The 27,351-nt window shown below is 41.7% G+C and overlaps 1 protein-coding gene across 3 annotated transcripts; it reads right to left on the reverse strand.

The window, feature by feature from the left end:
* Nucleotides 1–90: 90 nt before the first annotated feature.
* On the reverse strand, nucleotides 91–27,294 carry evlb (Enah/Vasp-like b). Of its 3 annotated transcripts, none has more exons than XM_058057819.1 (13): nucleotides 27,008–27,294; nucleotides 9,613–9,781; nucleotides 8,758–8,935; nucleotides 6,094–6,160; nucleotides 3,836–3,915; nucleotides 3,532–3,764; nucleotides 3,360–3,457; nucleotides 2,942–2,981; nucleotides 2,809–2,860; nucleotides 2,639–2,696; nucleotides 2,175–2,235; nucleotides 2,045–2,102; nucleotides 91–1,032 (listed from the first exon to the last, which is right to left on the reverse strand). In XM_058057819.1, exons 1-13 carry the CDS (start codon nucleotides 27,010–27,012, stop codon nucleotides 995–997), a joined length of 1,137 nt encoding a protein of 378 aa, XP_057913802.1. In that variant the 5' UTR covers nucleotides 27,013–27,294; the 3' UTR covers nucleotides 91–994. The 3 variants fall into 3 exon arrangements, with proteins under 3 accessions (XP_057913802.1, XP_057913801.1, XP_057913800.1); XM_058057818.1 differs by lacking the exon at nucleotides 27,008–27,294 and adding an exon at nucleotides 23,110–23,712 and having other exon boundaries at nucleotides 94–1,032; nucleotides 2,942–2,978; XM_058057817.1 differs by lacking the exon at nucleotides 27,008–27,294 and adding an exon at nucleotides 23,110–23,712 and having other exon boundaries at nucleotides 94–1,032.
* Between the last annotated feature and the right edge of the window lie 57 nt (nucleotides 27,295–27,351).

Below are 27,351 nucleotides of genomic sequence, written 5' to 3' on the forward strand. Positions count from 1 at the left end.
CTATTTGTGTGTGTATGTATGTTTTTATATACATATATATGTATATGTGTGTGTATATATATATATATATGACACAAAATATTCAAAACACACATTAAATGAAACAGTGAGGCTTAATTATCCAAGACATTGTTCACAGTTTTATTTGAATTCATTTCAAAGTCAGTGCGTTTTGTCTTTGTCTCACTGTCCACCAAGGAAGCACTTTGTCATAAAGATAATAAAATGAACAATACTGGCAGCCAATAAACAGTTTTTTAAATGATTATTGACAACATGATCACAAATACTCCGGTGTGTTAATTATTATGATTATTTTCTTCAAAATGATGCAGTGTTCTCCCAATGTTTTGTCGTTGGTCAGAGCTGCATGGCTGTGTTGGCCATAAAGATTAATATCCAATACAAATATAAAACAAATACAGGTCAGATGATGAGAAACATTTGCTTGTACAGTTCATACGTGAATAATATAAAACAGAATGATTTTAAAATATGTGCAATCATAGTTTTATCTTTACTATCATATTGTCCTCATTATTACTGACTACAATTTCTCTAGGAATACATCAATAATGACAAATATGATAGTAAGGGTAATACGAATGAGCGTAAACATGTAAAAAAAAGAAAAGTCAAATAAACTCTTGAAAAGCATAAAACAATTCAAATATATAGAATTCTCTAATGTTCTTTAGGCCAAACAGAGACAGGGGAACAAGGTGGGGAACAAAGAGACAGAAATGTAAGAATCGTACAGCGTCCCTCCACACACACACACACACACACACACACACACACACACACACACACACGGCTCCGTGGAGAAGCACAAAGTCGATGTCACACACACTTGTCACTCACAAGTGTCACAGCAACATGGCGGCGCCTGAACACCACAGTGAATGTCACAGTTTGAGCCTGACTTCTCCTCCTTCTCCTCCTCCTCCTCCTTGTCCTACTCCTGCTTAAATAGGCGTGTGTTTCTGGAAGATTATGTCGTGCTAACTCGACTGAGTTCATGTCTAATGGCTGTGGAAGAGGGAGAGAACACAAAGGCAAGAGAGTCATTATTGTAATGACAACATGGCAAATTATTACTGACTTGGATGAAATGTGTTCTTTGGGGGAAAACAGTGTATTTTCAGACAATAAATGAAAAAATACATTTAAAAAGTTCATTTTTTTGGACTAAAAGCCTGTGAATTTCTTTTTTTACTCCAACCACACATCTGTGTGAGTACACTGTACTCCAGGGGACTCAAACACGCGGCCCGCGGGCCAAATGTGGACCGCAGGAGACTAGTTTGAGGCCCCCGCCTTGATATGAAAGTTTAATGTTTTGTTTGATATGGATGCTGTATGGTATCATGTACCCAGAAAAAAATATTACGTTTGATTAATGTTCATGTTAAAGGTTAAATAACTTAATAGTTATACTCCCTATCCGTGTGGAAGTGGTAAGTTTTTGGCTATTTAAGTTTAAAGGAAATAACTTGAAGGCTACCGTTTAGGTCGCTAGCTCTCTAGTTTGCGAGTTAGCATGTGTCTCAAGACCCTGCAGTTGCGCAATATGTTGTAAATAAAAATAGTATGAATGTGACTATAGTCGTGTTTTGTCATGTCTACAGGGCTCTAATAATGCTTTGTTCATTTTAATCTGAAATAAATAATTTGTCTACCCACCAACTATATGTGGTTTCTTAAGGTTTTATTATTTGCTGTTTTATTGTTATTATTATATTTATTTATTACTGATTGATTGATTTTTATTCTTGATTTGTTTATTTATTATTATTTATTATTAAATACGTTTTTTTTTTTTTGGAAAACCTGATGCGGCCCAGTCTTGCCCAGACCCCATCTCCAGTGTCCCCCAAGTAAATTGAGTTTGAGACCCCTGCTGTACTCCATCCTGTATGCGTTTGTGCTTTCCTGTTACTGTTATCAGCAACTTATAGTTATATAGTGCCCTCCAGCGGTCACCAACATGCATTGCAACACAACACTGGTTTAACTTCAAATCAGATAAAAGTGAACTTACCAACAATTATTTCTTCCTTGACTTTGTGCAACTCACGGAACACTTCTTCCAAGATCTCCTAAAGGAACACAGATCGTTTTTAAAATGATTCTCTTAGCCCAAACCTTTAAAAAAACACAATCCTTCCTACCTGTTTCATTCGATCCATGTCTAGCGAGTCTGTGTCGTTGGCACTCCCCACGGGTCGTACCCTGCATTGTCATAGTAAAAATACTAAGAATAATAGAGATGCACGATATCCTTTTTTTCAAACTGATACCAATATGTTCATTTTTTTGATGTATACACCAGGAGGAAAGAAAGACTTGAAAGATTCCAGGGGCCAGGAGAACCAGAGTATAGAGGGGGAGGAGAGTCCTGGCGCTGCCCAGCAAGGTGCACTGTATTCGGGCACATGCTCTGAGCAGCCGGTGTGACACCACGGAGGTCTCCGGCAAACCTTTGGCCGTTTTTAAAGGTTTCAGTTAGCTGATCAGGTTTCCCTGATATCATGATTCCCTGATATCGGGCTGATAATGATGCGTTTGATGATTGTCGTGCACCCCTTAAAAATAATAAAGTAGATCCACCTGTGTGATACTGTGGTCTTCTTACCTTGCAGCCATGGACCTGTCCACAGAGTTGGTTCGGTCCCAGGGCTTTTTAGCACCGTCTGGACCAAATTTGCACAAATAAAGAAAGCACAGAGATGGGTGATGTGGGAATAACTCTAATGATAGAAATGATGCTGGAAGAAAATAGGAAGTGAAACACCGCTGTCCCACCTGTGGAGTTGTGACCCCCCCTGGTGTTCGGCGATGAAGAATTGGGGTCATCCTAAAGGAAGACAAGGCATCGTACGCTTACGGTGGTTATTACAGAAGATACCATGACTGTTCAGTGGGGGTGCACACTCACGTTCTGGTTGTCCTCCGGCTTCTCTGACGCCGCTTTTCTTCTGGGAGCAAGAAAAGGCGCCATGTTAGATATGCAAAGACATCAAATGTCGTGCAACTTTTTTGTCATTGGTGTATGTATATATTTTACTTCTTCATTTTTTTAACAAATACTAATGTTTTGCTATAAGTTAATTATATACAGTATACAGCATGTGTTTGCATAGATCGTATTATTCATTAAAAACATATTAGATTCATTTAGCTCACAAACATGCAATATTTAGCTAGAATTACTAATTGTACTTTTATTGAATTTGATATATAGAGTAGTACACAAGATGTGTTTAAGGTTTTATTTCTTCATTTGCATGGAAATGATTCCAAATGGAAGCCTTTTGGGGACTTCAGCAGAGAGTAATAATGTTCCATCGTCTGACCTTCGCGCCAAGAGAGCGTTCATCTCCTCCATCAGTCCTCCACTGCCTCCGCTCGTCCGGTTGACCTCGTTTTTGGCGGTGGGAGTTCCGTCTTCCGGCTGGTGAGAGGAAAGTACATGGGTAAGGACGGCCTGCTTTGGGATGTTTCATGTTTCAACACTGAACAACTCACTCTTTGAACGCGGCGCAGCTTGGCGCCCGCAATCATGGCGGCGAGACCCGTCGGGGCCGCGGGCTCCTCCCCGTGACTCGGAAGCGGAGGAGGGAGGGGAGGCGGAGGCGCCCCGGCGGAAGGCGGCGGAGGCCCCGGGGGTGGCGGCGGCGGAGGAGGAGCCGCGTTGCAGGGGGGCGGCACAACAGGGGGCGCCACAGAGAGCACGGCAGGATGGCCTTGGAAAGGAGAACCTGGAGGGAAGGCGTCAGGGTGGCTTCATTGGCAGCAAACGGGAATAACGTGAGGAGTGGGACCTCGCTACCTGAGTTGGAGGAGCGGCGCTCTCGCTCCATGTGGGCCTGCATCTGCTGCTGCTGCTGCTGCTGCTGCTCCATCATCTGTCTGCACCAACACACACACACAACCCCTTAGACTCCCACAATCAGGGGTGTCCAAAGTGCATTTATCTATTGGCCTGCAGCACATCATGAAAATAATATCATAAAAAACAACAAAAATTGAAAAATCATCTGTAATTTGACAAAAATAAAGTCAAAACTTGACAGAAAAAAGTTGCAGTTTTCCGAGAATAATGTGGTAATATTATGAGAAAAAAAAACAAGTAGAATCAATGGAATAGTCATAAAAGCCGTCAATGAGCTTGTGGAAAAAGTTGTAATGTGACAAAAATATTATTCAAAAAAAGTCAAAATGACAAGAAGAATGTTACAGGAGCAAAGTAGAAGTGGAAAAAAATTTAGAATTTTCCAAGAATAATGTAAAAATATGAAGAGAAAAAAGCTGAGAATAAACTTGTAATATTACAAAAAAATGATATCATTTTAGTAGCATGGGGTTGAAATATGAAAGAAAATGAATATATAATATTATATAATATTATATAATATTATATAATGAAAATATTTTTTCATTATATAAAATATCATCATATGAAAAGAAACATTTTAGTTGTGGAAAAGTTATCCTGTTACGGGAATAAAGTCAGAATACTAAGACTAAAATGGACAAAGATTATTGAAGAAAGTTTAAATATTTGGAAAATTAAGAAAAACAACAGCAAAAGTGGGGAAAAGAGCAAAGAGTGAAGCTGTTATGAAAAATAATAATAATATGTTTCTTCAGCGATGCTGACATGACTTGTCAGCACATCTACACTACGTGCTGCTTTTCCTGTCATTTTCCACCACCTTTGGACACGCTAGCTCTGCATGCACTATAAAAGCAAAAGTATTGGGACACACTGTACCTGATCAAGGAAGTGAACATCGAAGTAGCGTATCATTTAGTAATGTTTAATATGATTACAAATGTTATAAATATAATTATGTATGAATATAATAATATGATTAAAACATTTCATAAATATAATTATGTATGAATATAATAATAGGATTAAAACATTTCATAAATATAATTATGTATGAATATAATAATAGGATTAAAATATTTTATAAATATAATTATGCATGAATATAATAATAGGATTAAATCATTTTATAAATATAATTATGTATGAATATAATAATAGAATTAAAACATTTCATAAATATAATTATGTATGAATATAATAATAGGATTAAAACATTTTATGCATATAATTATGTATGAATATAATAATGGGATTAAAACATTTTATAAATATAATTATGCATTAATAATAGGATTTAAACATTTTGTAAATATAATTATGTATTAATATAATAGGATTAAAACATTTTATAAATATAATTATGCATGAATATAATAATAGGATTAAAACATTTTATAAATATAATTATGTATGAATATAATAATAGGATTAAAACATTTTATAAATCTAATTATGTATGAATATAATAATAGGATTAAAACATTTTATAAATATAATTATGTATGAATATAATAATAGGATTAAAACATTTTATAAATATAATTATGTATGGATATAATAATAGGATTAAAACATTTTATAAATATAATTATGTAAGAATATAATAATAGGATTAAAATGTTTTATAAATATAATTATGTATGAATATAATCATGGGATTAAAACATTTTATAGATATAATTATGCATTAATAATAGGATTTAAACATTTTATAAATATAATTATGCATGAATATAATAATAGGATTAAAACATCTTATAAATATAATTATGTATGAATATAATAATATGATTTACATATTTTATAAATATAATTATGTATGAATATAATAATAGGATTAAAATATTTTATAAATATAATTATGTATGAACACAGTAATAGGATTAAAACATGTCATAAATATAATTGTGCATGAATAAAGATATAACAAGAATACATCTTTAAAGACCTCACGTCCACTTGAAATTGTTATTTGGGTGCGCGAGGAGATTTGTGTCAAAGTCAACAATCTCTCTTTTTTTTTAATCCAACATGAAACCAATGAGCTGTCTGCTAAAGGTCAAAGGTCGGACTCATTTGGAAAAGGGTTACATCACCAAAGAGGATTTGGAAGCAGCTTTTCCCCTCCTCCCCCCCCCAAAAGAGAGCGTCTGTGTCCGTGTTATGAGTGCATGTCATGTTTTGGTTACCTGGCTCTCTGGGCTTCCATCTCTTCTGAGGTGGGTCCGTTCTGGACTTGGCGCTGCACAGCTGGACCTGCCAGGGAGGAAACATCTCAGGTGAGATGGATGGAAACATCATTGGAGCACATTTGTAGTCCATCCATGTACTCAAAGCGCCAGCCTTAACAACAGCGCCGCCATGTGGTGTCCTGTGTATTTGCACAGCCAGAAGCCGCCTGCATTGGAATAATAATAATAATATGCCTTTGTGTCACAATTTATAAATCTACAAAGACTATTTCAGTCGAAATATTTGGAAAATATATTAAAAAACATTAGCAAAATGGTGAAAAAAAGAGTAAAAGTCGATATTAAGTTTTTTCCCTTACAGTGTACGTGAAAGCTGAGATGAGCTACATGCACAACGTGTTAGCATATCCACACGTGTTGCTTTACAAAATATCAAGGATCTTTGTCCCAGATTGTGTGCAGCGCTAGAGGAGTGGAAGAGTTAGCTCACACCTAGCATGCTAGCATCCTCTGAGTGGTAAAGACAGGAAAGAGGGAAAGTCATGCACCAGGCGCCAGGCGCTCCACCTACATGACATGCTGAAGAAGAGGAAGCGGCCGTAGCAGACACACAGACACCGACACAACCTTTCCCTGCTCACGACCATCGCTCGCCTTCACCTGCCCGCTGTCCGCATCCTCCGGACCTCACCTGACCCCTCCCCCTACACGGGCCACCAACGGGATCATCTGTCACGTCGCTGTAATGCTAACCTGGGGCAGCAGACGTGCAGCGAGAAGGATCACGTTCCAAAGAGGTGCTGTTCATTCAGTCAGTCTCAGTGGGGATTCTGCATGCAGGCATTGAGGGCGCTGGTGGCGCAGGGGGGCGCAGGGGGCGCTGGTGGCGCTGAGGGTGCTGGTGGCGCTGAGGGTACTGGTGGCGTTGGGGGATTTGGGAGTGCAGGGGGCGCCGAGGGGGATGGGGGTGCAGGGTGCGCTGGAGTGCAGGGTGCGCTGGTGGCGCTGAAAAATCTGCCTGTGAGGTTTTGGTGACGTGTCTGTGCTGTGCGCCTGTCAGCCAGTTTACCATTACACATGCTGCGCTTCCCCTGCGCCCCGAATAGACCAGGTCGGAGCTGGCGAGCTTTCTCCGCATATTTGGCACACTGTTTTGTCACCAAATTGTCACTGTGCCAAACTGAATATGTGGACTCCTCCCATGGTGCGCCGCCACGCTCATCTCGGCGCAGTCCAGTCTACCAAATTGGCTGTGCACAGTGGTGCACTGGACCAAATTGCCACTGTGTGGGCTGTGCCACACTCCGCCACCCTGCGCCACCTTAGGCTGCGCCACAAAATTAGAGCTCAAGTGCGCAAGTGGACATACGTGTGTGAATATATCTACGTGTGTCTGTTCAAGTGGGATCTTATTGAAAAACAAAAGCATTATTTGTATTTTTCTTCATCTGCTGTTGTGACAATTGTTCATCGTTCTAATCTGTAATCTCCACACAGACCTTTTTTTCTTTTTTTGAGGGGGGACATTAAATCCTGCAGACTTTCCAGGTTTCAAAGACCTCCTGCCTTATGATGCTCCTACACAAGAGGATTATGGACACACGGCTCAATTCATTTGGATAGAGAAATACTAAAAGCTTGACGGCGCTGACTTTCACATTTTCTTTTGGGTGAAAGAGCACACACTCCACCACACGCACACACACACACACACACACACACACTTCATCATCACACTCCTCCTCACCACTGGAAGGAGTAGACACTTGTTCAGGACAAGGGCTTTAGCAATGGCAGGCTAATGTTTGCATGTCCCAATCCGAATGGACATAGGTCTTTATGTGAATGGATATACAAGGGTTAACATTACCGCTTTATGTGAATGGACATACAAAGATTAACATTACATCTTTATGTGAATGGACATACAAAGGTTAAGATTATGTATTCATGTGAATGGACATACAAAGATTAACATTACGTTTTATGCGAATGGACATACAAAGGTTACCATTACGTCTTTATGTGAATGGACATACAAAGATTAACATTACGTCTTATGTGAATGGACATACAAAGGTTAAGATTACCTCTTTATGTGAATGGACATACAAAGAGTAACATTACGTCTTTATGTGAATGGACATACAAGGGTTAACATTACGTCTTAATGTGAATGGACATACAAAGAGTAACATTACGTCTTTATGTGAATGGACATACAAGGGTTAACATTACCTCTTCATGTGAATGGACATACAAAGGTTAAGATTACCTCTTTATGTGAATAGACATACAAACGTTAAGATTACATCTCTATGTGAATGGACATACAAATGTTAACATTACATCTTTATGTGAATGGATATACAAGGGTTAACAGTACTTCTTTGTGTGAATGGACATACAAAGATTAACATTACATATTTATGTGAATGGACATACAAAGATTAACTTTACATATTTATGTGAATGGACATACAAAGATTAACATTACGTCTTTATGTGAATGGACATAGAAAGGTTAACATTATGTCTTTATGTGAATGGACATACAAAGGTTAACATTACGTCTTTATGTGAATGGACATACAAAGGTTAACATTACGTCTTATGTGGTGACACAAGTAAAGTGAAGACAAAAGAGCAACAAGGACCCACCTCCATCCTGAGCGCTGAGCACGTTGAGGGCAAAGAGCATGGCGTTGGAGAAGGTGGTGGCTTCCTCCTTGCTGGCAAAGTTGAGGCCGTAGACCTGCCGGGCGTCCCGCCATTGGTGGAAGGTTGGCGTGGCCTGGTTGTATTTAAGGCCCTTGACGATAGAGTAGTTGATGACCACCTGGGACAGAAGACGGCACACCAGACACACGTTTGGATGCGGTTTCTAAACCTTTGACTGGTCCCATCTCCTTCATAGCACTTCTAGTTCCAGCATAGAAAACCTGTTTATGACTATCTATGCAGGAGTTATCATTATTAGAGCCCTCCAGACATGACATAACACCCCTAAAGTCACCTTTACATTAGTATTAGCCAATATAGCAGATATAAACACAAGACATCTTAGATGTAAATAAGATAACATAGACCAACACGTGGACAGTGTATTTCCTGTGGCGTCTATAGTTTCCTCAAAGTATGGTAATGGCGGCTTTAAATGGCTTTAGACTGCTATTAGCAAATATAGCAAGAGTAAATAAGCCATTTAAGCCATTTAAGCTAACATAAAACTTCCAGGCGGATAGGCATGTCAACCTCCAATACCTGCCTGTTCTGGCCAACAAATCGCATGTTCTGGCGACACCTTGTGGCCAAAGTAGAATACTACACTCATGATTAGAACGCTTCTTCTGCTGTGTATTCATATTTATTATATAAAATATATAATATATATAAAATAAATATATATAAAATATATTATATATATTTATATAGGTTTGCATATTGTTTGACTAATATCAGCCATATTGAACCACATTCTTTTTGTCTTTTTGTTTGTCTTGGATGTTGTTCTACCTGCTGGTCCTGCAGCTTGACGCCCACCACCCTGAAGGTGTTGTTCCCGGTGTTGTGGTAGATGTTGATGCGGCTGAATCCCTGCTGGCCGGGCTTGATGGGCACCCACTTCTTGCTGGTGTCGTCGTAGACCATGACAGAAGCCCTCGCCTGGCAGATGCTCTGCTCACTGCGAGGACGCAACAACGTTTAGAATCATCACCAGCCTTACGCCGCCATGCGCCTGAACAGCAAGCTCCTTGGGAAGTACAACGCTTCTCCACTCCTGCTTACTGTGTTCCCGCCATGCTAAACTAGTCCCAGGACCAGGACCATGTAGAGCTTTGATCCTTTCATTTCAATCTAATGACAGGCAAAACAAACATCAATAAGATCATAATGCCATGACAACCTTCTGTCTCCTACTAACTACATCATTCAAAATAGATGGCAACTTCATCATAATGTTTATTTTAATTAGGCTTTTTAAAGAATAAGTTTATCCACAAAATATGACAAGTATTATGGATTTATTTCCAGAAGAATTCTGAATTTATTACAAAATGGTAAAAAAAAATTATTATGACTTCATTCATCAAAATAGGAATTTTTACACAAAACGACTTCTTCTTTCTTATCACCTTGTTCTTCTAAACTTTATTCCCAGAAACATCCAGCTTTCTATGATAAATGGATTATAGTCATATTCATTTTTTCTCCTTCTAAAAGCTATTGATGGTAATATTTGCGTTTTTCCTAAAATGTATGACTTTGTTCATCCTGGATGAACGTCATCCTGGATTTATTATCGGCTGCATTTGGCAACCCATACGAGAAACACCTCTCAGTGTCATTCACTTCACTTCTACCAACACAACAACAACACAAAACAACACCACAAAACCACAGTTGTCCATCAGCTCATTGGAGTGCCTTCGCTCGGTGTACCTAATGAAGTGGCTGCGGAGTGTTTGAACGCTTTGACTGTCTCCCTTCTCCTCCTCGTCTTTTTCTGACGCAGCTTTTTAGCTCTGCCTCCAGGGTCGCTTGGTCTAATTTTAGCTTGGCAGGGAGGCAAAGACACAGATGGGACGTAGCTCCTTAATCTCATTAGCAAGTCAAACAATGTTTCTGTGTCTGTGTCTTGTTCCCAGCCTCATCAGTCTTCACATAATTCCATTTCATTTACCTCTTTTATGGGGGGGGGGTGTCTAGGGTGTGTGTGTGTGTGTGTACGTGAGTTGCAGTCTAAGGGAAAGTGGGGCGACAACGGGCGCCACGGTGGGTTGAGATAAACGCAGTCAGATGGGGAAAAGCATGCAGACACAACACTGGAGGTCACACACACACAAACACACTCACAAACACACGCGCGCACACACACACACACACACACGGCAGCAGACTGCATCTGGCTGAGACAATTGATGTAAGCATGGATTAGCAGGCTGCATCCAGATGAAGTGATGTGTGTACAAATACTGTTATGTTATTCCAGATGATGACTAATTAGCAGTGATGAATGAAATTCATTTCGATATGGACTGGATTTGTTGCGGGAGGTGTCCTGTTTCAAGATGGCGCCGCCCAAGCGCAAGCTACTTACGGGCAGCTCTGTATCTATGGATGTTACCTTTGTAGCTTGACTCTTGTTACGTTGTTTACACTCGGGAGCAGCTGCTAGTTTTGAGCACCCCTTTGCTACACAGAGAGACTGGAGATCCTCGTGGAGATACAGAGGAGGAGAGGCTACATAGCGGGAGTAAAGAGCCAAAAAAGATGGTATAAAGGTTGCTGGATAAAGACAACATCCACCATGTTTACCGTCTGTCATTGTGGGGAACGTGAACTGGAAGCGCTAACGGTGCTAACCCGGCTGCAGAGAAGCTAGCGTGATTGGGACTTTGGTGAAAGTAGGTGTTTTGAATGCTTTTAAAGCGTAGCTTTAGCTGTTTTGTAATATTAGCTTCCCACTAATCCACCTCATAAAACTCAAAGTAAGATGAGCTAAATGGAAAGTGGAAACTTAGCAATTGCAGTGACAAATTTTAGCCAGTAGGGGGCACCACTGGAAGTAATACAATGGAAGTCACCATGTACAATGCCACATTAAGTCACATCATTTGGAGATAAAATCTACAAAATATCACACAAAAGTTCAAAACTGTAAAAAGAATAACAATCTCTTCTCATTTGTGTGTTTTTATAGCCTGACATTGTTCCATTGGGCCAATTATGACGTATTACTCATTATGGCACTTTATTCTTATTTTGTTTATTTCTCATAATATTACAAATGTAAAAAAATGACATTTTTTCTAACTAAGATGACATTAATTATACATTTTCCCTCATATTGTGGGATTATTCTCATAAAATGACACATCTCTCTCATTAACTTACAACATTTTTCTCTTAATATTTGGACTCCCAATGTTGGTAGTAAGAAAATAAACGTAATCTTATCTCCCTACGTTTGTATGCCACATCATGCACACACACACACACACACACACACACACCAGCAGGCGCAGCACAGTGTTCATAATTTATTTTCTTGATTTAACATGTCGACTCGGTTAAACTTTAAACGCCACTCCTCGACAACTGCCAGAAAATGGCGGCGAAAAGTCCCAGCAGCATGAATAAATAAGGGCCTTGTGCTAAAAGAGGAGAAGGCGGGAAGAAGGCGGGTCCAAGGAGAGGACACACAGGCACACATAAATAAACACACAAACACACAAACACAAAGGAGTCATGTGCAGCCTGGATTGGATGGCTGCACGCCACCCTTGTGTGAAATATCAATGACTTCCCCGGGAGACATCAATTCATCAGGGGCTTCTGAATATATCCTCACACACATGCACACACACACACACACACACACACACACACATACACACACACACACACACACTCTCTGAATGCCACCCTCTTTCAACACTTTTTTTAAAGGTCCATCGTTATGCAAAACGGACTCTACCATCTCCCTTACTTGGATCCACTTTTAGGACAAGATGTACCCCAAAAACCCTCATATTTCTATATTATTTTCCCTCAACAATTGCACTTTATTCCCAGATTATTAGAACTTTATTCCCATAATGTTAGAACTTTATCCCCAGAACGTTAGAACTTTATTCCCAGAACATTAGAACTTTATTCCCAGAACGTTAGAGCTTTATCCCCAGAATGTTAGAACTTTATTCCCAGAACGTTAGAACTTTATCCGCAGAATGTTAGAACTTGATCCCTAGAACGTTACAACTTTATCCCCAGAACGTTACAACTTTATTCCCAGAACATTAGAAATTTATTCTTAGAACGTTAGAACTTTATTCTCAGAACGTTAGAACTTTATCCCCAAAACGTTAAAACTTTATTCCCATAATGTTAGAATTTTATTCCTAGAACGTTAGAACTTTATTCATAGAATGCTAGAACTTTATCCCCAGAACAGTAGAATTTTATTCCCAGAACGTTGGAAATTCATTCTCAGAACGTTAGAACTTTATCCCAAAAACGTTGGAACTTTATTCCCATAATGTTAGAATTTTATTCCTCGAACGTTAGAACTTTATTCTCATAACGTTAGAACTTTATTCCTAGAATGCTAGAACTTTATCCCCAGAACGGTAGAACTTTATTCCCAGAACGTTAGAAATTCATTCTCAGAACGTTAGAACTTTATTCTCAGAATGTTAGAACTTTATTCTCATAACGTTAGAACTTTATTCTCATAATGTTAGAAGTTTATCCCAAAAACGTTAGAACTTTATTACTAGAATGCTAGAACTTTATCCCCAGAACGGTAGAACTTTATTCCCATAACGTTAGAACTTTATTTCCATAACGTTAGAACTTTATTCCCATAACTTTACAATTATATTCCCATTGCTTTACATTTATATTCCCATAATTGTACAATTATATTCCCATAACTTTATAATTATATTCCCATAATTGTACAATTATATTCCCATAACTTTATAATTATATTCCCATAATTGTACAATTATATTCCCGTAATTGTACAATTATATTCCCATAATGCAAACACCTCCCATAACTTAGGATGTGATATGATTACTTAGAGTGTGTGTGTGTGCGTGTGTGTATGTGTGTGTGTATGGTGCATTGGTAGCTAATGAAGTGTGTGGTTGTGGAAATCAGAAAGTCAATATTTAGTGTATCATGTGATGATGTGTGAGTGTGAGGAAGTGGTGATTTTTCATCATGAGTTTATTGCAAGGTCACATGGAAGGACAAGCACGTGAATTATTTACATCCACACAGCTTAAATTCAAGCATGAATTCATGTTTCTTCCTTTGCATCTCTTCCACACACAGGATGAAATGTCTCCTTAGCTGGCCTTGGGTCCCTGAATGCTTCTTAGCATCAGAAATCAGAAAGCTAAATGTTAGATGAGATGATGACCTTGAGTCCAGCTGCACGTGTGTTTCACGTGGACACGCTCCGGCACGGAAGCACAAAGTCCATTGAGTCCGCCACGGCGCGGTGCATCAGCGTACTGGCGTCCACTACAGTAGCTGATTCAGCAACACGTGACCACGCGACCGCTCTGCAGCATCAGCGGCGTCTAAGAAGACGCCACACCACAGAAGGCGTCTTTGTGGCGCCCGGCAGCTGCTCAGGGGGGGGAACGTCCAAGACGCTGCCTCCACAATCGACTCCGTAAACTCTTTATCTCTTTGGCGAGATCCTTTACAAAACCCCGTCTGTCTTTGGAGGCGCCTGTTGCAAAAGCGCCTGTCCTTCTCCTGCGTGGAGCCATGAAAGCTGCGTGAAGCGGACGAGCCAACAGCTGAGGGCTTAAACATTTATAAGCGTGCTCCATTAGCGCTCCTCTTGGCTTTAATAGAAAATGGAAGGCTGCGCTGCCATCCAGCTGGCGTCGTTGGGTAACGACACTCCAAGCGCTGTTGGTCAACACTGGCGGAAAAGGGGCGGTTTCCCCTCATTCAAAGGAGGCACGGACATTCTTTCATCCGCTATTTCGATAATTAACACTGGAGCAAACAGATGTTCTGAACTCCTGTTGCCACACATTTTGAATTCAACACAAAGAAGAACAGACCAGTAGCCTTTGTGTCTCCTGTGACTTCTGAATAGAGATGTCCCGAAACAGGAAGAGGGTCTGACCCGCATACGCTGGTCTAAAAACCAACACAGACCAGCTACCAGCATACGCTGTGTTTTTGTGCTCGTCTAAAAACCATCACAGACCAGCTACCAGCATACGCTGTGTTTTTGTGCGGGTCTAAAAACCATCACAGACCAGCTACCAGCATACGCTGTGTTTTCGTGCTGGTCTAAAAACCGTCACAGACCAGCTAGCAGCATACGCTGTGTTTTTGTGCTGGTCTAAAAACCATCACAGACCAGCTACCAGCATACAATGTGTTTTTGTGCCGGTCTAAAAACCATCACAGACCAGCTACCAGCATACTCTGTGTTTTTGTGCCTGTCTAAAAATCATCACAGACCAGCTACCAGCATACTTTGTGCTTTTGTGCCGGTCTAAAAACCATCACAGACCAGCTACCAGCATACGCTGTGTTTTTGTGCCGGTCTAAAAACCATCACAGACCAGCTACCAGCACACAATGTGTTTTTGTGCCGATCTAAAAACCATCACAGACCAGCTACCAGCATACTATGTGTTTTTGTGCTGGTCTAAAAATCATCACAGACCAGCTACCAGCATACTTTGTGCTTTTGTGCCGGTCTAAAAACCATCACAGACCAGCTACCAGCATACTATGTGTTTTTGTGCTGGTTTAAAAACCATCACAGACCAGCTACCAGCATACTATGTGTTTTTGTGCTGGTCTAAAAACCATCACAGACCAGTTACCATGAAAACGCAACATATGCTGGTCATGCTGCTAGCTGGTCTATGCTGTTTTTTTACAGCAGGGAGGTTAAAGCTCCGGTTGCCATTTTGTTTAGCTAGCTAATAGGATGCTAACAAGGAAGGACGTTTTGTGCCAAAAATACATGAAGAACACAATTGGACTAACACATAGTATTAATAACAGGACAAGACACGCACCATATGGTATGCTAACAGGAAAATGCATGCAAATTGAGGCAAATCGGGGCATGAATCTTCAGTGTTAACCAAAAAACATGCTCACCGGGGCGAAAGCTAACTGAGGTTCCACTGTGTTTACATTTTCCGCCTGGGAGACACAACCCGGATCTTGTTAATGTGTGGAAAAATCATCTGGCAGAAGATATTTTCGAGAGGAAGTCAGCATCTCCAACAGCTCATTTGGACGCTTGGAGCACTGACAACAGTTTTAATGCTAATTCACATAATCCTGTTTTATGGCGCTGGGAATATGCGAATCCAGCGCTGATGGCTTCAATTATGGAAAAAAACATGGATATCATCCGCGTGCCTTCATACTGGCAGCGTATTTCATACACACACTCTGAGCCACTATCTGTACATGCACTTCAACGTAATGTCAACACACACACACACACACACACGCCACAGTGCTAGACTGCTGAGAGCACGCACGAGCAGGCTAATCTGTTGGCATGACAACAGGCGTGGAATATTGGCTGTGGCCTAGAAAATATGGCAGGCTCAGAAGAAAAAAGATGAATGAGCTGTGAGAAATAAATGCAAAAAAAAAAAAAAAAATCATGACACGGCTGGCGGGCTTTGTAAGAACACTCCACATCCTGTCTCATCCTCTCCTAATCATCATACGTCTCATGAGGACGTGACGGGGACTTCCTATATGCTGTCCAGCTACCACCGCAACACCCAAATGTTCATGACTTGCAGATTATTCAACAATGGTTACATCATATTCTCTCAGTATGGCCTTGGAGAAGATCATCAAGACTTCATGGATATGTTCTTCCTGCACAACATGATCAGTCCACATGCAGGAACACTCAAAGGCTCGGATAAACCTTCCCTTTCTGTTTTCCCTTTCTGCAACGCCACATTCATCCTGACTAATATCCACCAATAATTCAGGATTATTCCCAAAATGCTCTAGATACGTTACTCGTTGGTCTTCAGCAGAAGCACGGGTTGTATTTCCTGCTTCTACACGAGGTCCCATAAAGCATTAAAGAGCTTCCTGCAGGTTGCTGATGCTGAGGGATGCACAGCAGTGAGTGGGTTGATGTGAAAGTTTAACGAGCAACTTTGATGCAGGCCTTATTGTATAGCGTGGCGTCTGCACGTTATGTGGTCATGACAGGAAATGTTTTTCAGGCTTTAGCTTTTAGCTGCATGTACCACACCTACACACACCTAGCCCAAGCCCTAACCCTACGTCCCCGTATACTATTTCTAGTATAGCTGACTGATGGGATAGTTGTCGGAACTTCAGGTAACATTTTAAGATCTGTCGTGAAGCCTGAAGAATTCAGTACCTCTTCTCCTAAACGTGGAGCAAAAATGGCGAGGGAGATGATAGATTTTCCTCACGTAAACAGACTCAGGGGAGGTTTAAAGGGGACTTCAAAGTCAGTAAAATGTCCTCTGATGTAGACGAGAGGGGGTGGAAAACAAGCGAAAGGAAGAGGATTGCTTCTTTATGTTGCCCGCCAAAGACCAAATCCAAATCCTCTGACATAACACGAGTGCAGCCAACACTTGGAAGTCAATATATGCCTGATGAGGCCCTCAACAAACAAGTTCAGCTGTACGCACGCTCACATCGTGGAGATTTGACATGCAAATCTCATCTGCATGCATCAGTAACACCCCTGTAGTCACCTTACACCCGTATTACCCAAGACTGGAGACATAATCATAGAAAATAAGACATAATAGACATAGAAAACCGGCGTACAACTTTCTAAATACAGTTTTTTACATTATTAGAGCCCTCCAGACAGGAAATAACACCCCTATAGTCACCTTACACCTCTATTACCCTAGACTGGAGACAAGATCAAAGAAAATAAGACATAATAGACATAGAAAACCGGCATACAACTTTCTAAATACAATTTCTTACATTATTAGAGCCCTCTAGACAGGCAATAACAGCCCTATAGTCACCTTACACCCTATTACACAAGACTGGAGACAAGATCAAATAAAATAAGACATAATAGGCATAGAAAACTGGCATACAACTTTCTGAATACAGTTTCTTACATTATTAGAGCCCTCTAGGCAGGAAATAACACCCCTATAGTCACCTTACACTCCTATTATCCAAGACTGGGGACATAATCAAAGATAAAAAACACAATGGACATAGAAAACTGGCGTACAATTTTCTAAATACAGTTTCTTACATTATTAGAGCCCTCTAGACAGTAAATAACACCCCTATAGTCACCTTATACTCCTATTATGCAAGACTGGAGACATAATAAAAGAAAATAAAACACAATGGACATAGAAAACTGGCGTACAACTTTCTAAATACAGTTTCTTACATTATTAGAGCCCTCTAGACAGGAAATAACACCCCTATAGTCATCTTATACTCCTATTGTGCAAGACTGGAGACATAATCAAAAGAAATAAAACACAATGGACATAGAAAACTGGAGTACAACTTTCTAAATACAGTTTCTTACATTATTAGAGCCCTCTAGACAGGAAATAACACCCCTATAGTCACCTTACACGCCTATTATCCAAGACTGGAGACATAATCAAAGAAAATAAAACACAATGGACATAGAAAAACCGCATGCAACCTTCTAAATATGGTTTGTAACATTATTAGAGCCCTCTAGACAGGAAATAACACCCCTATATTCACCTTACATTACCCTATTATCCAAAATATAGTAGTAGACATAATAAGAGAAAATGAGACAAAAATAAGACTTGTGTCGGGTCCAAGGGGGGTGGGGGGAGAACCCCACTTGTTCCGTGGGTTACCACCACAGCAGTAGCCCGTGTTAAGGATTATTATTATATTAAGCTGCAATAAAAGCCTGTTGTTCCAGCAATCAAGTGTGGTGTAACATTGCAGTAAGATCCCTGACACCTAGTGACACCAGTGTGGACATCTTGTTGCGTGCAGCCACGAGTCATAACTTGTGCATCTAGTGACTCAGAATGTGTTCCAATTTCCCAGCAGTGCTTTGGCATCACGTGTGCGCCGTGGACATTAGCTTTGATCTACGGGAATAACGCACATATTTGGGAATCCTGGAAAACCACAAAGCCCTGCAGACTTAATCCTCCATCTTCTGATAAAGCGTATTACAGAAGCACTTTGGATGTGAAAAAGACTGTGACAATGCTCGTTTTATGGACATAAAGCCGTGTTCAATCACCAGCAAAATATTTCTGTTATCAATGGGTTGTTTCAAATGGGCATGATGTGGAAATCCAATCTAAGCTAACGGCTAATGCTGTTAGCCAATCAAGCTAATAGCGATAAGCAGTAATATCTGCACCTAAAGATGTTATTTAAATGCTAATTTATTCAAAATTATTAATATTAGCATCCTTTGTGTCATTTTGATCTTTGAGCCTTTATCGCTGACAGTTTTTGTATTCATTAAAAACACAATAGCTTCACGGCTAGCAGCATTGCTAGCAGCTATGACTCAGCACCGTTCCAACATGAGCATGAATATTAACAGTCATTTCTTAAAAGTGCCAACACAGATGTTCTCTTATCTTACAGCACTTTCTAACAAAGCCACCAGCAGACGCATGACTGAAACCAAGTCCTTAGATAATTACTATCAAAGTAGCTCATTAGCAAACTCTGTAGCTGAGGGGTTAGCGCAATAAATCCTCCCTGCTGAATAAAAAGGTAGAGTCAGCAACGCTGATGACATCATCTCTCGGCTTTTCCACACAAAGAGCCATTTTCTCAATTACCATCGTCAGAACACACGGCGATGTGTGCTAGGCTTTGGGAAACATTTTAACCTGCAAAGTCTGTCGTTCTGGTGGTTTGTTGATGACCAGTCTAATAATAACAGACACCATAATAGGCAAAATGTATGCAAAACAACAATGGTAAAATACAGTGTTAAAGAATATTCTTACATTGTACAGTACTTACTATGTACTGTATACTCGATACGCCTTTAGGGCATCGAAATGGAATCAAATAACTTAACAAAATGTCCTCATATACCCTGACAAGAAAAAGTGCGCCCCCTACTGGCCTGGCATGCATACAACAATGTTTATTTTTGTTTTTCACACGTTTCTGAGTTCATAGTTGCTTCTAGCATAACAGTACGGACGACAGTGTTCCCTCCTTTATCGCAGCTAATGCAATAAATTAATTTCCACCAAGTAGGATTCAATATTTAATCATTAGAGCATAAAAAAATATAATATCCCTTTGACAATTACAGCCCAGTAGACATGTAATAACACATGTATTATTCTTTATTTCACATTGTGCGGGCTATGGGATCACTGCAGGGACAAACAAACGCTGCTAGCACAGGAAGCTAACACGCTAACTAGTTTACATATTCTAGACTTCAAATGGAGTGGGGAAGAAGGACAAAGAAGCCAATGACTTACCACTTCCACACAGAATGAGAGGAGAACTTCTTCACTCCATCTCATATCCGTCTCAACCGTCATTTATTCATTAGTTATTTTTTGGGAAACGTTCAAAGCGCGATATAGCGAGAGATTTGACTGATTTAAGGTTGTCATGGCGACGTGGCCATACCTCAACCACCATACAACCAAACCTGGTGCCAACATATGCCAGCATCCTTCACAAAAGAAATGTTCCCATGCTGCTATTTCCTGTGCTTTTTCCTCTGTGGGTCATTTTTCTCTCTCTTATTTGCTCCCTTTTGCCGGGCTTCGCTGGTCTCACCATCCCCCCATCGCTTATTCTCCTCCTTCCTCGGCTTCTCCTCATCCTCATCCTCATCCTCCCTTTCACTTCAAAGGCTCACCTTACAATCAACTACAGTTTCTCTTCTCTACCAAATCTGCACGCAACTGATTTGCAACCATTAACGTCGCTTAGGAGCAGTGTTGGGAAAATTACTTTCAAAAGGTGTAGTCTACTAAAATGTGATTGAATTAATGATGGAATTATGTTGCTTTGTTGAAAAAAGGCCTTCTAATATGTAAAATAATAGGATATAGCTTTGTAGTGCTGTGCTGTTGTAGACACGAGGAATGATGAGGACATTTTTAAATGTATTTGTTGATGCTAAAAGGTCATAGAGGAGAGTTTCTTCCTCTAATCGTGTAAAAGTACACATTCTGGCTGAAAAGGAGTACATGACAGCACCATGCTAGTCCGAAGGCATCTTTCCCCCCCGTTTCCTGCTTCCGGTTAGGCTGTGATGTCGTGACGTGGCACGGACCTGTAAACCGAGAGAAGTGCTGCCAACCCGAAAGCTTCTTAGCAGGACCGAGTCCCTTAAAAGCACACTAATCAGAGCTGTTAGCGGAGTGGTGGGCAAACAATGTGATGCATTCCGCCATTCCAACAGGAAACAGTTAGCTACACCAAAACTGACCTTAAACGTGCTCAGAAAGTAACAAAAATACACAATACTGAACCCATTTCCACTCCTGTCCTGCAGGTGGCAGCATCACTCATTACAAAGTGGTGGCTCAAAGTGAATCAACAGCGCCTCTGCTGGTTGCAGCCCAGAGGCGCACACAACTTAGCCTCAAGATAGGATTAATCAACCATCACCTGCACACAAAAAACATTCCATCAATGATCAAACACCTCAATACTGGTGTTGATCTGATTTAGAGTTTGGCTTTTTTCACTTCATGCTAACGTCCATCCCTTTGTACCGTTTAGCTGAAGAGCCAACAAAGTTGTGTTGTGTTTCTGCAATGACGGTAATCTCTGGCAATAAATATTGCAGTTTTTCAGAAATGGATCCATGAATGAATAATGGCTGTTTGGTGGGAGGCTATGCTCTATTTTCAGCTCTGTTATTATTATTAATCCAAGTTTAGCATGTAGCATTATGGTCACTTGGCAGCAGGAGTAACACAAAACATTAATAAGGCATTAGCTTACGTGACATTATCATATACTGCATGAAGTCGGCAAGGCATGTCCCCCATCAGAATGAAAAAAAATCTCTCCTCCCATCTCGTGTGGAAGTGGTTTTGTATTAATTTAGTGCTTTTCATTTGATGTTCTTCCTGTCTTTCTTTTACACAATACATTATGAATAAAATCAATTAGATGGCTATACTGTATGTACGTTTTGCTGATATGTTATAAATTCTTGACTAGCTAGTGCACTATTGCTGGCACTGCTAATGCTATATAGCGGGCTGCAGGATAAGAGTTGCAATGTGCTGTAAACGATGAATGATAGGAGTGAAAAGGTGACTATAGGGGTGTTATTTCATGCCGACAAAGCTCTAATAATGTTAAAAACCGTATTTAGAAAGTCATAAACAGATTTATATGTTATATACTCCATTCGTCGACATAGAATCACAGAATTTCATTTAATGCAGGCGGGTCTGGAATGAATTAAACAATGACATTTGGCGCCCCCTATGGATTGTGTGAAAAATGCTATGGAAGACATGCTATTATACTTTTGTACATGTATTTAATCCTTAAAGTTTTATCGTGACTGATATAAGGGAAAATAAACACTTGACAACACTTTTCCTCCATTCCTGTCTGGTTCCACGTTTGGGATCCTCCACGAGTAATACGTCCACCCACAATCGCATCCACAGCAGTTGAAAGCCCACTTATCTGTCCGACAGGATGTTGATCCAGTTCATCATGTAATCCACATTGGTGGCTTGTTGGACCAGTGGGTCCACTAGTCAGACGACTAGGCGGTTTTAGGACTATAGGAGGACCTTGTGCTATCTATGCCCGACGTAAGGTAACAGATGGAAGCCCAGTGTGGACATGACAAGTATTTCCACAACGTGGCTGCGCTGGACCCTTTTGAAAGCGTGACTTTTCACACTGTGGTATACCTTGACACCACTACCCACTGACCGGGCCATGCACATTGAGGAGTTTGAACATATCAGGACATCATACACTGAAAAGACAGATCCCCACTTCTGCTCCTGAACGTGTCACCGATGTCATCATTGGGGCGCCAACATGCCAACGTGGGGCAGACACGAGGGCCGCCCGGTGATGCAACAAGCTGCCCGCAAGCACTTTGCACACACCAGCTGGAAGGAGGAAGCGCCAACGCCAGCACGGAGAACAAAGAAGGCGTGCGGGGTGGGGGAGGCGACCAGAGCGTTTGTCCTGGGTGGCGTTGGGGATACGACTGCGGCACTGTCACTGTCATCCGCCCCGTCCCCCACCCCCCAACCCCTACCACCGCTGCCAAAACTTGGCAAGCTCCTTCATGTGCCATCAATGCTGCACCTAGGGGACCGAAGCTCTACACAGCCAGCAGGCGCTCAAGCATGCCCCCCCCCCCCTCAAAAGGCCACAGCAGCCTTCACTGCACATTTAGCATCATCGCACCGACACTCCAGTTAGCTAGATGCCTTTCAAACAGGATGACACCTCGCTGATATCACATACCTGACTTTGAACTCCGTCAGCTGCGGTTGCGCCCCCGGCTCGGCACAGTAGATCTGAGGGAAGTAGAAGCGGTGCGACTGGAGGTTGATGTCCATGATGACAGCACAAAAAAAAACAAAAAACCTTCAAGAGGAACAGCCCGTTTTTTTTTTTTTTTTTGCTTTGTCCTTCCTCTGTCAGGTCAGAGTTCAAACATCGCACCTCAAATGTCCACCTGCTAGGAAGGCATGCCCCCCTCCCCTTCCCTGTGCACCAATCACCTCTTGCTTCCCAGCTGGAAAAAAAAAAGGCCCACTAACCTCTTTCCCCACTCCCTCAACAAAGATGACGCCACCTTGCTGCCACTGAGAGGGAAAAGAGCAAAAATCCCAGGAGCCGGTCACCACTTCATTCTTTAATGGAGGAATAAACAAACGCTAGGCGGCTATTCTGTGGTGACAAAAGACGAGAGCTGCATCCACATCCAGACGAGAGGTCGCTTTACGTTTCACGGAGGCGAGAGAGGGGGAAAAAAGGGGAGAGAGATGGAGATGGATAGAGAGAGCTTCCCGGTGCTTTGAGGCGTTGCCCTCGCTCTGCCTCTCCTCTCCGCGTCTCATTGGATTACCTACTCGCTCGCCATCCCTCCCTCCATCCCTCCCTCCCCGCCCGTCTCCCCTCCCAGCTGTGTCAAGAGACGCTGGTCCTGCCCTCCCCCCTCCTTCATCCATCACTCTCTCCCTCCTCTCCTCTTCCACCATCTGCTGGATTGGCCTGAGCCGGGATCCGTAAAAAGCACATGGTGCGGGAGAAAGATGGAGCGAAGAGGGGGGCGGAGCTACAGTTTAATTCATCTGATGGCATACACACACACATTCACACACACACACACTGACTGGATGTTGATTAACAGAGTGGGACACAGGTGGAGGGTGACGATGAGAAAGCAAAGCAGGGCAGTCAGACCATCATGCATCTTTACAGGAAGTACATCTTCTTGTGACAGACTATTCCAATCCAATCAGAATTCTTAGATTTGGCACTACAGCTCTTTTAGATGGTATGAAGCATTTGAACGCGTTATCATCTTACTGCCAAGCATATGTAAAACACCTTGGCATGCTTTTGAATGGTTCTTTGAAAATTCATAAACAGATGAGTGCTGTGGTCCAGTCTAGTTTTTTTCCATGAGACAATAAGCTCAGGTGAAATCGTGCCTTCCCACTGATGTCACTACTGCAACGCTGTACTGAGGTCTGGACCGCTCCTCTATACATCATTCCCAATCCAATCACACTTTGCTTCATTACATTTTCATTCAGCATCATTATGTCAAAAATAGTTACTGTGCTTTACACCAAACAGACACCTGGTACTCTCTGCAGTTGAGTAAACCTTGCCACTAGGCCTGGAACAAATAATAATTTGTTGATGAGTCCTAATAAAACATCATGAAATGACTAGGAGAACCAGAGTCTAGAAGGGGAGGAGCCACCTGCTGTGGCCCAACAAGGTGCACTGTATTCGGGCACACGCTCCGAGCAGCCTCTGTACAGCCTGGGATGTCTCTGGAAAAGAGACTTACACTTTTCAAGGGTTAGGGTTAGGGTGGCTGATAAGGTTTTTTGTGTGCTCATCTATAATGTCACAGCAGGAGAAAAAAAGGAACACTTGATTTGCTCACCCTCAGAGTTCGGGTAATCTTGTTTTTTTTAATGATCAGTTATTGGAGCTATTTTAATCAGGTCATAAGAAATAAAATAATAATAAATAAATATGTCATAATTACTTCATATGGGGCCATAATTATGGTTCCAATAATTATGGTAAAAATAAGAGAAAACCAGCAGCATGTGACCTTAGTGGGCCACACGGTTCATCAAATCAGGCTTCAGATCAAACCAGGACCGCTCCTTGCATCCCAGGCTGAACCTTGCCCTTTTAATATGGACGCACTTCATCTTTTGCAGATGCATGCAGATTATAAGTCATATATAGTGAGTGCTCTGTGTGTGTGTGGGTGGGTGGGGGGGGGGGGGGTATGAAAAAATAATCTCTGCAGCAATGGCTATAAATCCCTCCCATATTTACACCCCTGCTAATGCTAATGCAGTATTCTTTCTAGTACACAGCCAGGCTGCCGCCGTCCGTTCTGCGTCACTGCCTTGGGCCAGCAGTGAAGTTTGAATTGATTGTTTGGAGTGGCGACGGTTGCGTGACATTGCTCTGCTGTGTAGCTGGGACTGGAAACACTGGGTGCTGTAGTTTAGTACTGCTGGCACGGTGCATCGCACGGTGCATCGCACGGTGCATCGCTAACAATTTCATCCCCACTTGGGTTCTAGACATGGCTTTCCTACCTATTCTGGCAAATCTGTCACACACAGGCATGTAAAATCTCTTCTGACCTTCCTTCGCCCACACGCGGGCCACCTGCAGGTGATCACCTGATCCTCATCATCGTTAGTGGCAGATGAGATGTGAGGAATGGTGGGACGGCATTCACAACAAACACACAGAGAGGCTAGCAGCACCGCTTCATGTTTACCATGACTCATCCACCGTGTGACAGGTCACATGATCTTACACCTGATACCAGGTGTTTTGATACATAAGCAAATCTGACACAAACACACACTGATAGGTGTCGGACTCCATCAGTGTTATTATTCTAAACATGATGGTTCAAAATAGACGTAACACGCAATATAAACTCACCGCTTACATTAGACACACTTGTGGCTGACATTCACACCTGCATCACATGACCTGCAGCCCACCTCTTTGCCCTTGTCCTGCATTCACCCAGCACACTATGACTATCAGCGCTGCCATTCATACGGGTCACAAGGCCAGCTGTCAATACGCATCAGGCAGCACTGATGATGCTCCGTTCATGGAGCGCACGCTTGGTCCCGCTCATCGATCCCACTAGGAGTAGAGTGGGCCACAGCTAGGAGGGCGCCGCTTCACATGCAAAGTCACTGCTGCTTGGGCCAAGATGTCAAATTAAAGCAGGGAGGAAGCTGATTACTGCACATGATGACACAAACATCAGCATGCATCATCTGTGAAGGTCATTGAGTAAAAGGTCACTCAATGTTTTCTTTGTACACCCGGTACAACCTTCAACCAAAATAAATGAATATTTGATACATGCTGCACAGTCACTATTTTATACATGATGCCCACTCTGACGTCATGACGAATTACTCCTCCAATTTGCATATGTTGCCCCCTACAGAGCACGTCCGTGAATGCACTGGTTACAATGCACCGCCCCCTCCTATGACGTGTCGGTCACAAACCAATCAGCTTACGGCCCTTTGAGCTTTTTATGTTAAACGCAAGTGTCAAGTGTTTATTAAGGATTTAAATACATCAATTTAAATAAACAATTGATATCATGTATTTTTTCTTTAGAAATTCATTTTCCACTATACACACACTTTGGTAATAAATTAATTTAAGACAACAACAAAAGGGCTAACAACAAAAAAAACGTCTGATCATCCACTTGGGAGCCCAAATTTCCTTCTAAAACAGCAAACCTGCTTCCGGTTGGCTGAATTCGACATACCAGAAAGTTGGTTGCTCTTTAGCACCGAAGCACGTAAACTGCTGGACTAAAATAGTTCCATATTATATATTTTGTCAGAATTAAGCTTCATATTTACACTTGGGAACGCGTTTCATTGCGGCAATAGAGCGTAATAGTGACGTCATCTTAAAGGGACACACCTATTGTAGCCGAAACATGTGACCTGCCGGCTGGCCAATCAGAGCAAGTTCACCTTATTTTAGCGGCAGGTAAAAGACTGGCCACAGGCCTGAGGCCACATACATTGGACGTAAACATAGCATGCTAGTCTTTAGTATACCTGCTAATACCCACAATAAAGCGAGAACGTTTGCCTACCTCATCTTGTGTCTACGTCAACGTCCACCAGCTCTTGTGTGATATTCGACCCGGCTTTGGCCGCCCTCCCGCTGGATATGCAGATGTTTTTCGGGGGAGGAGGAGACAGGTGGAGGAAATGGCCACACTTCTCTCGTCAGATATCTTATTTGGTCAATCAAATAGTCGCGGTGGTGTTTCACTCGAAGCCATCTCGCGCCAGCACGCCGCCGTCCAAGGGACTAGAAGCCGGGCGGAGTGGCTGCGCGCTCCTCTCTGGGTGCCATCTTGTCCTGTCATCGTCCACCAGATGGCGGCATGGAAGAGGAAAGACACGACACTGTTGATGTAGTCCAGCGCTCCTT

The sequence above is a fragment of the Doryrhamphus excisus genome, chromosome 19 (assembly GCF_030265055.1).
Source record: "Doryrhamphus excisus isolate RoL2022-K1 chromosome 19, RoL_Dexc_1.0, whole genome shotgun sequence".
NCBI classification, from domain to species: domain Eukaryota; kingdom Metazoa; phylum Chordata; class Actinopteri; order Syngnathiformes; family Syngnathidae; genus Doryrhamphus; species Doryrhamphus excisus.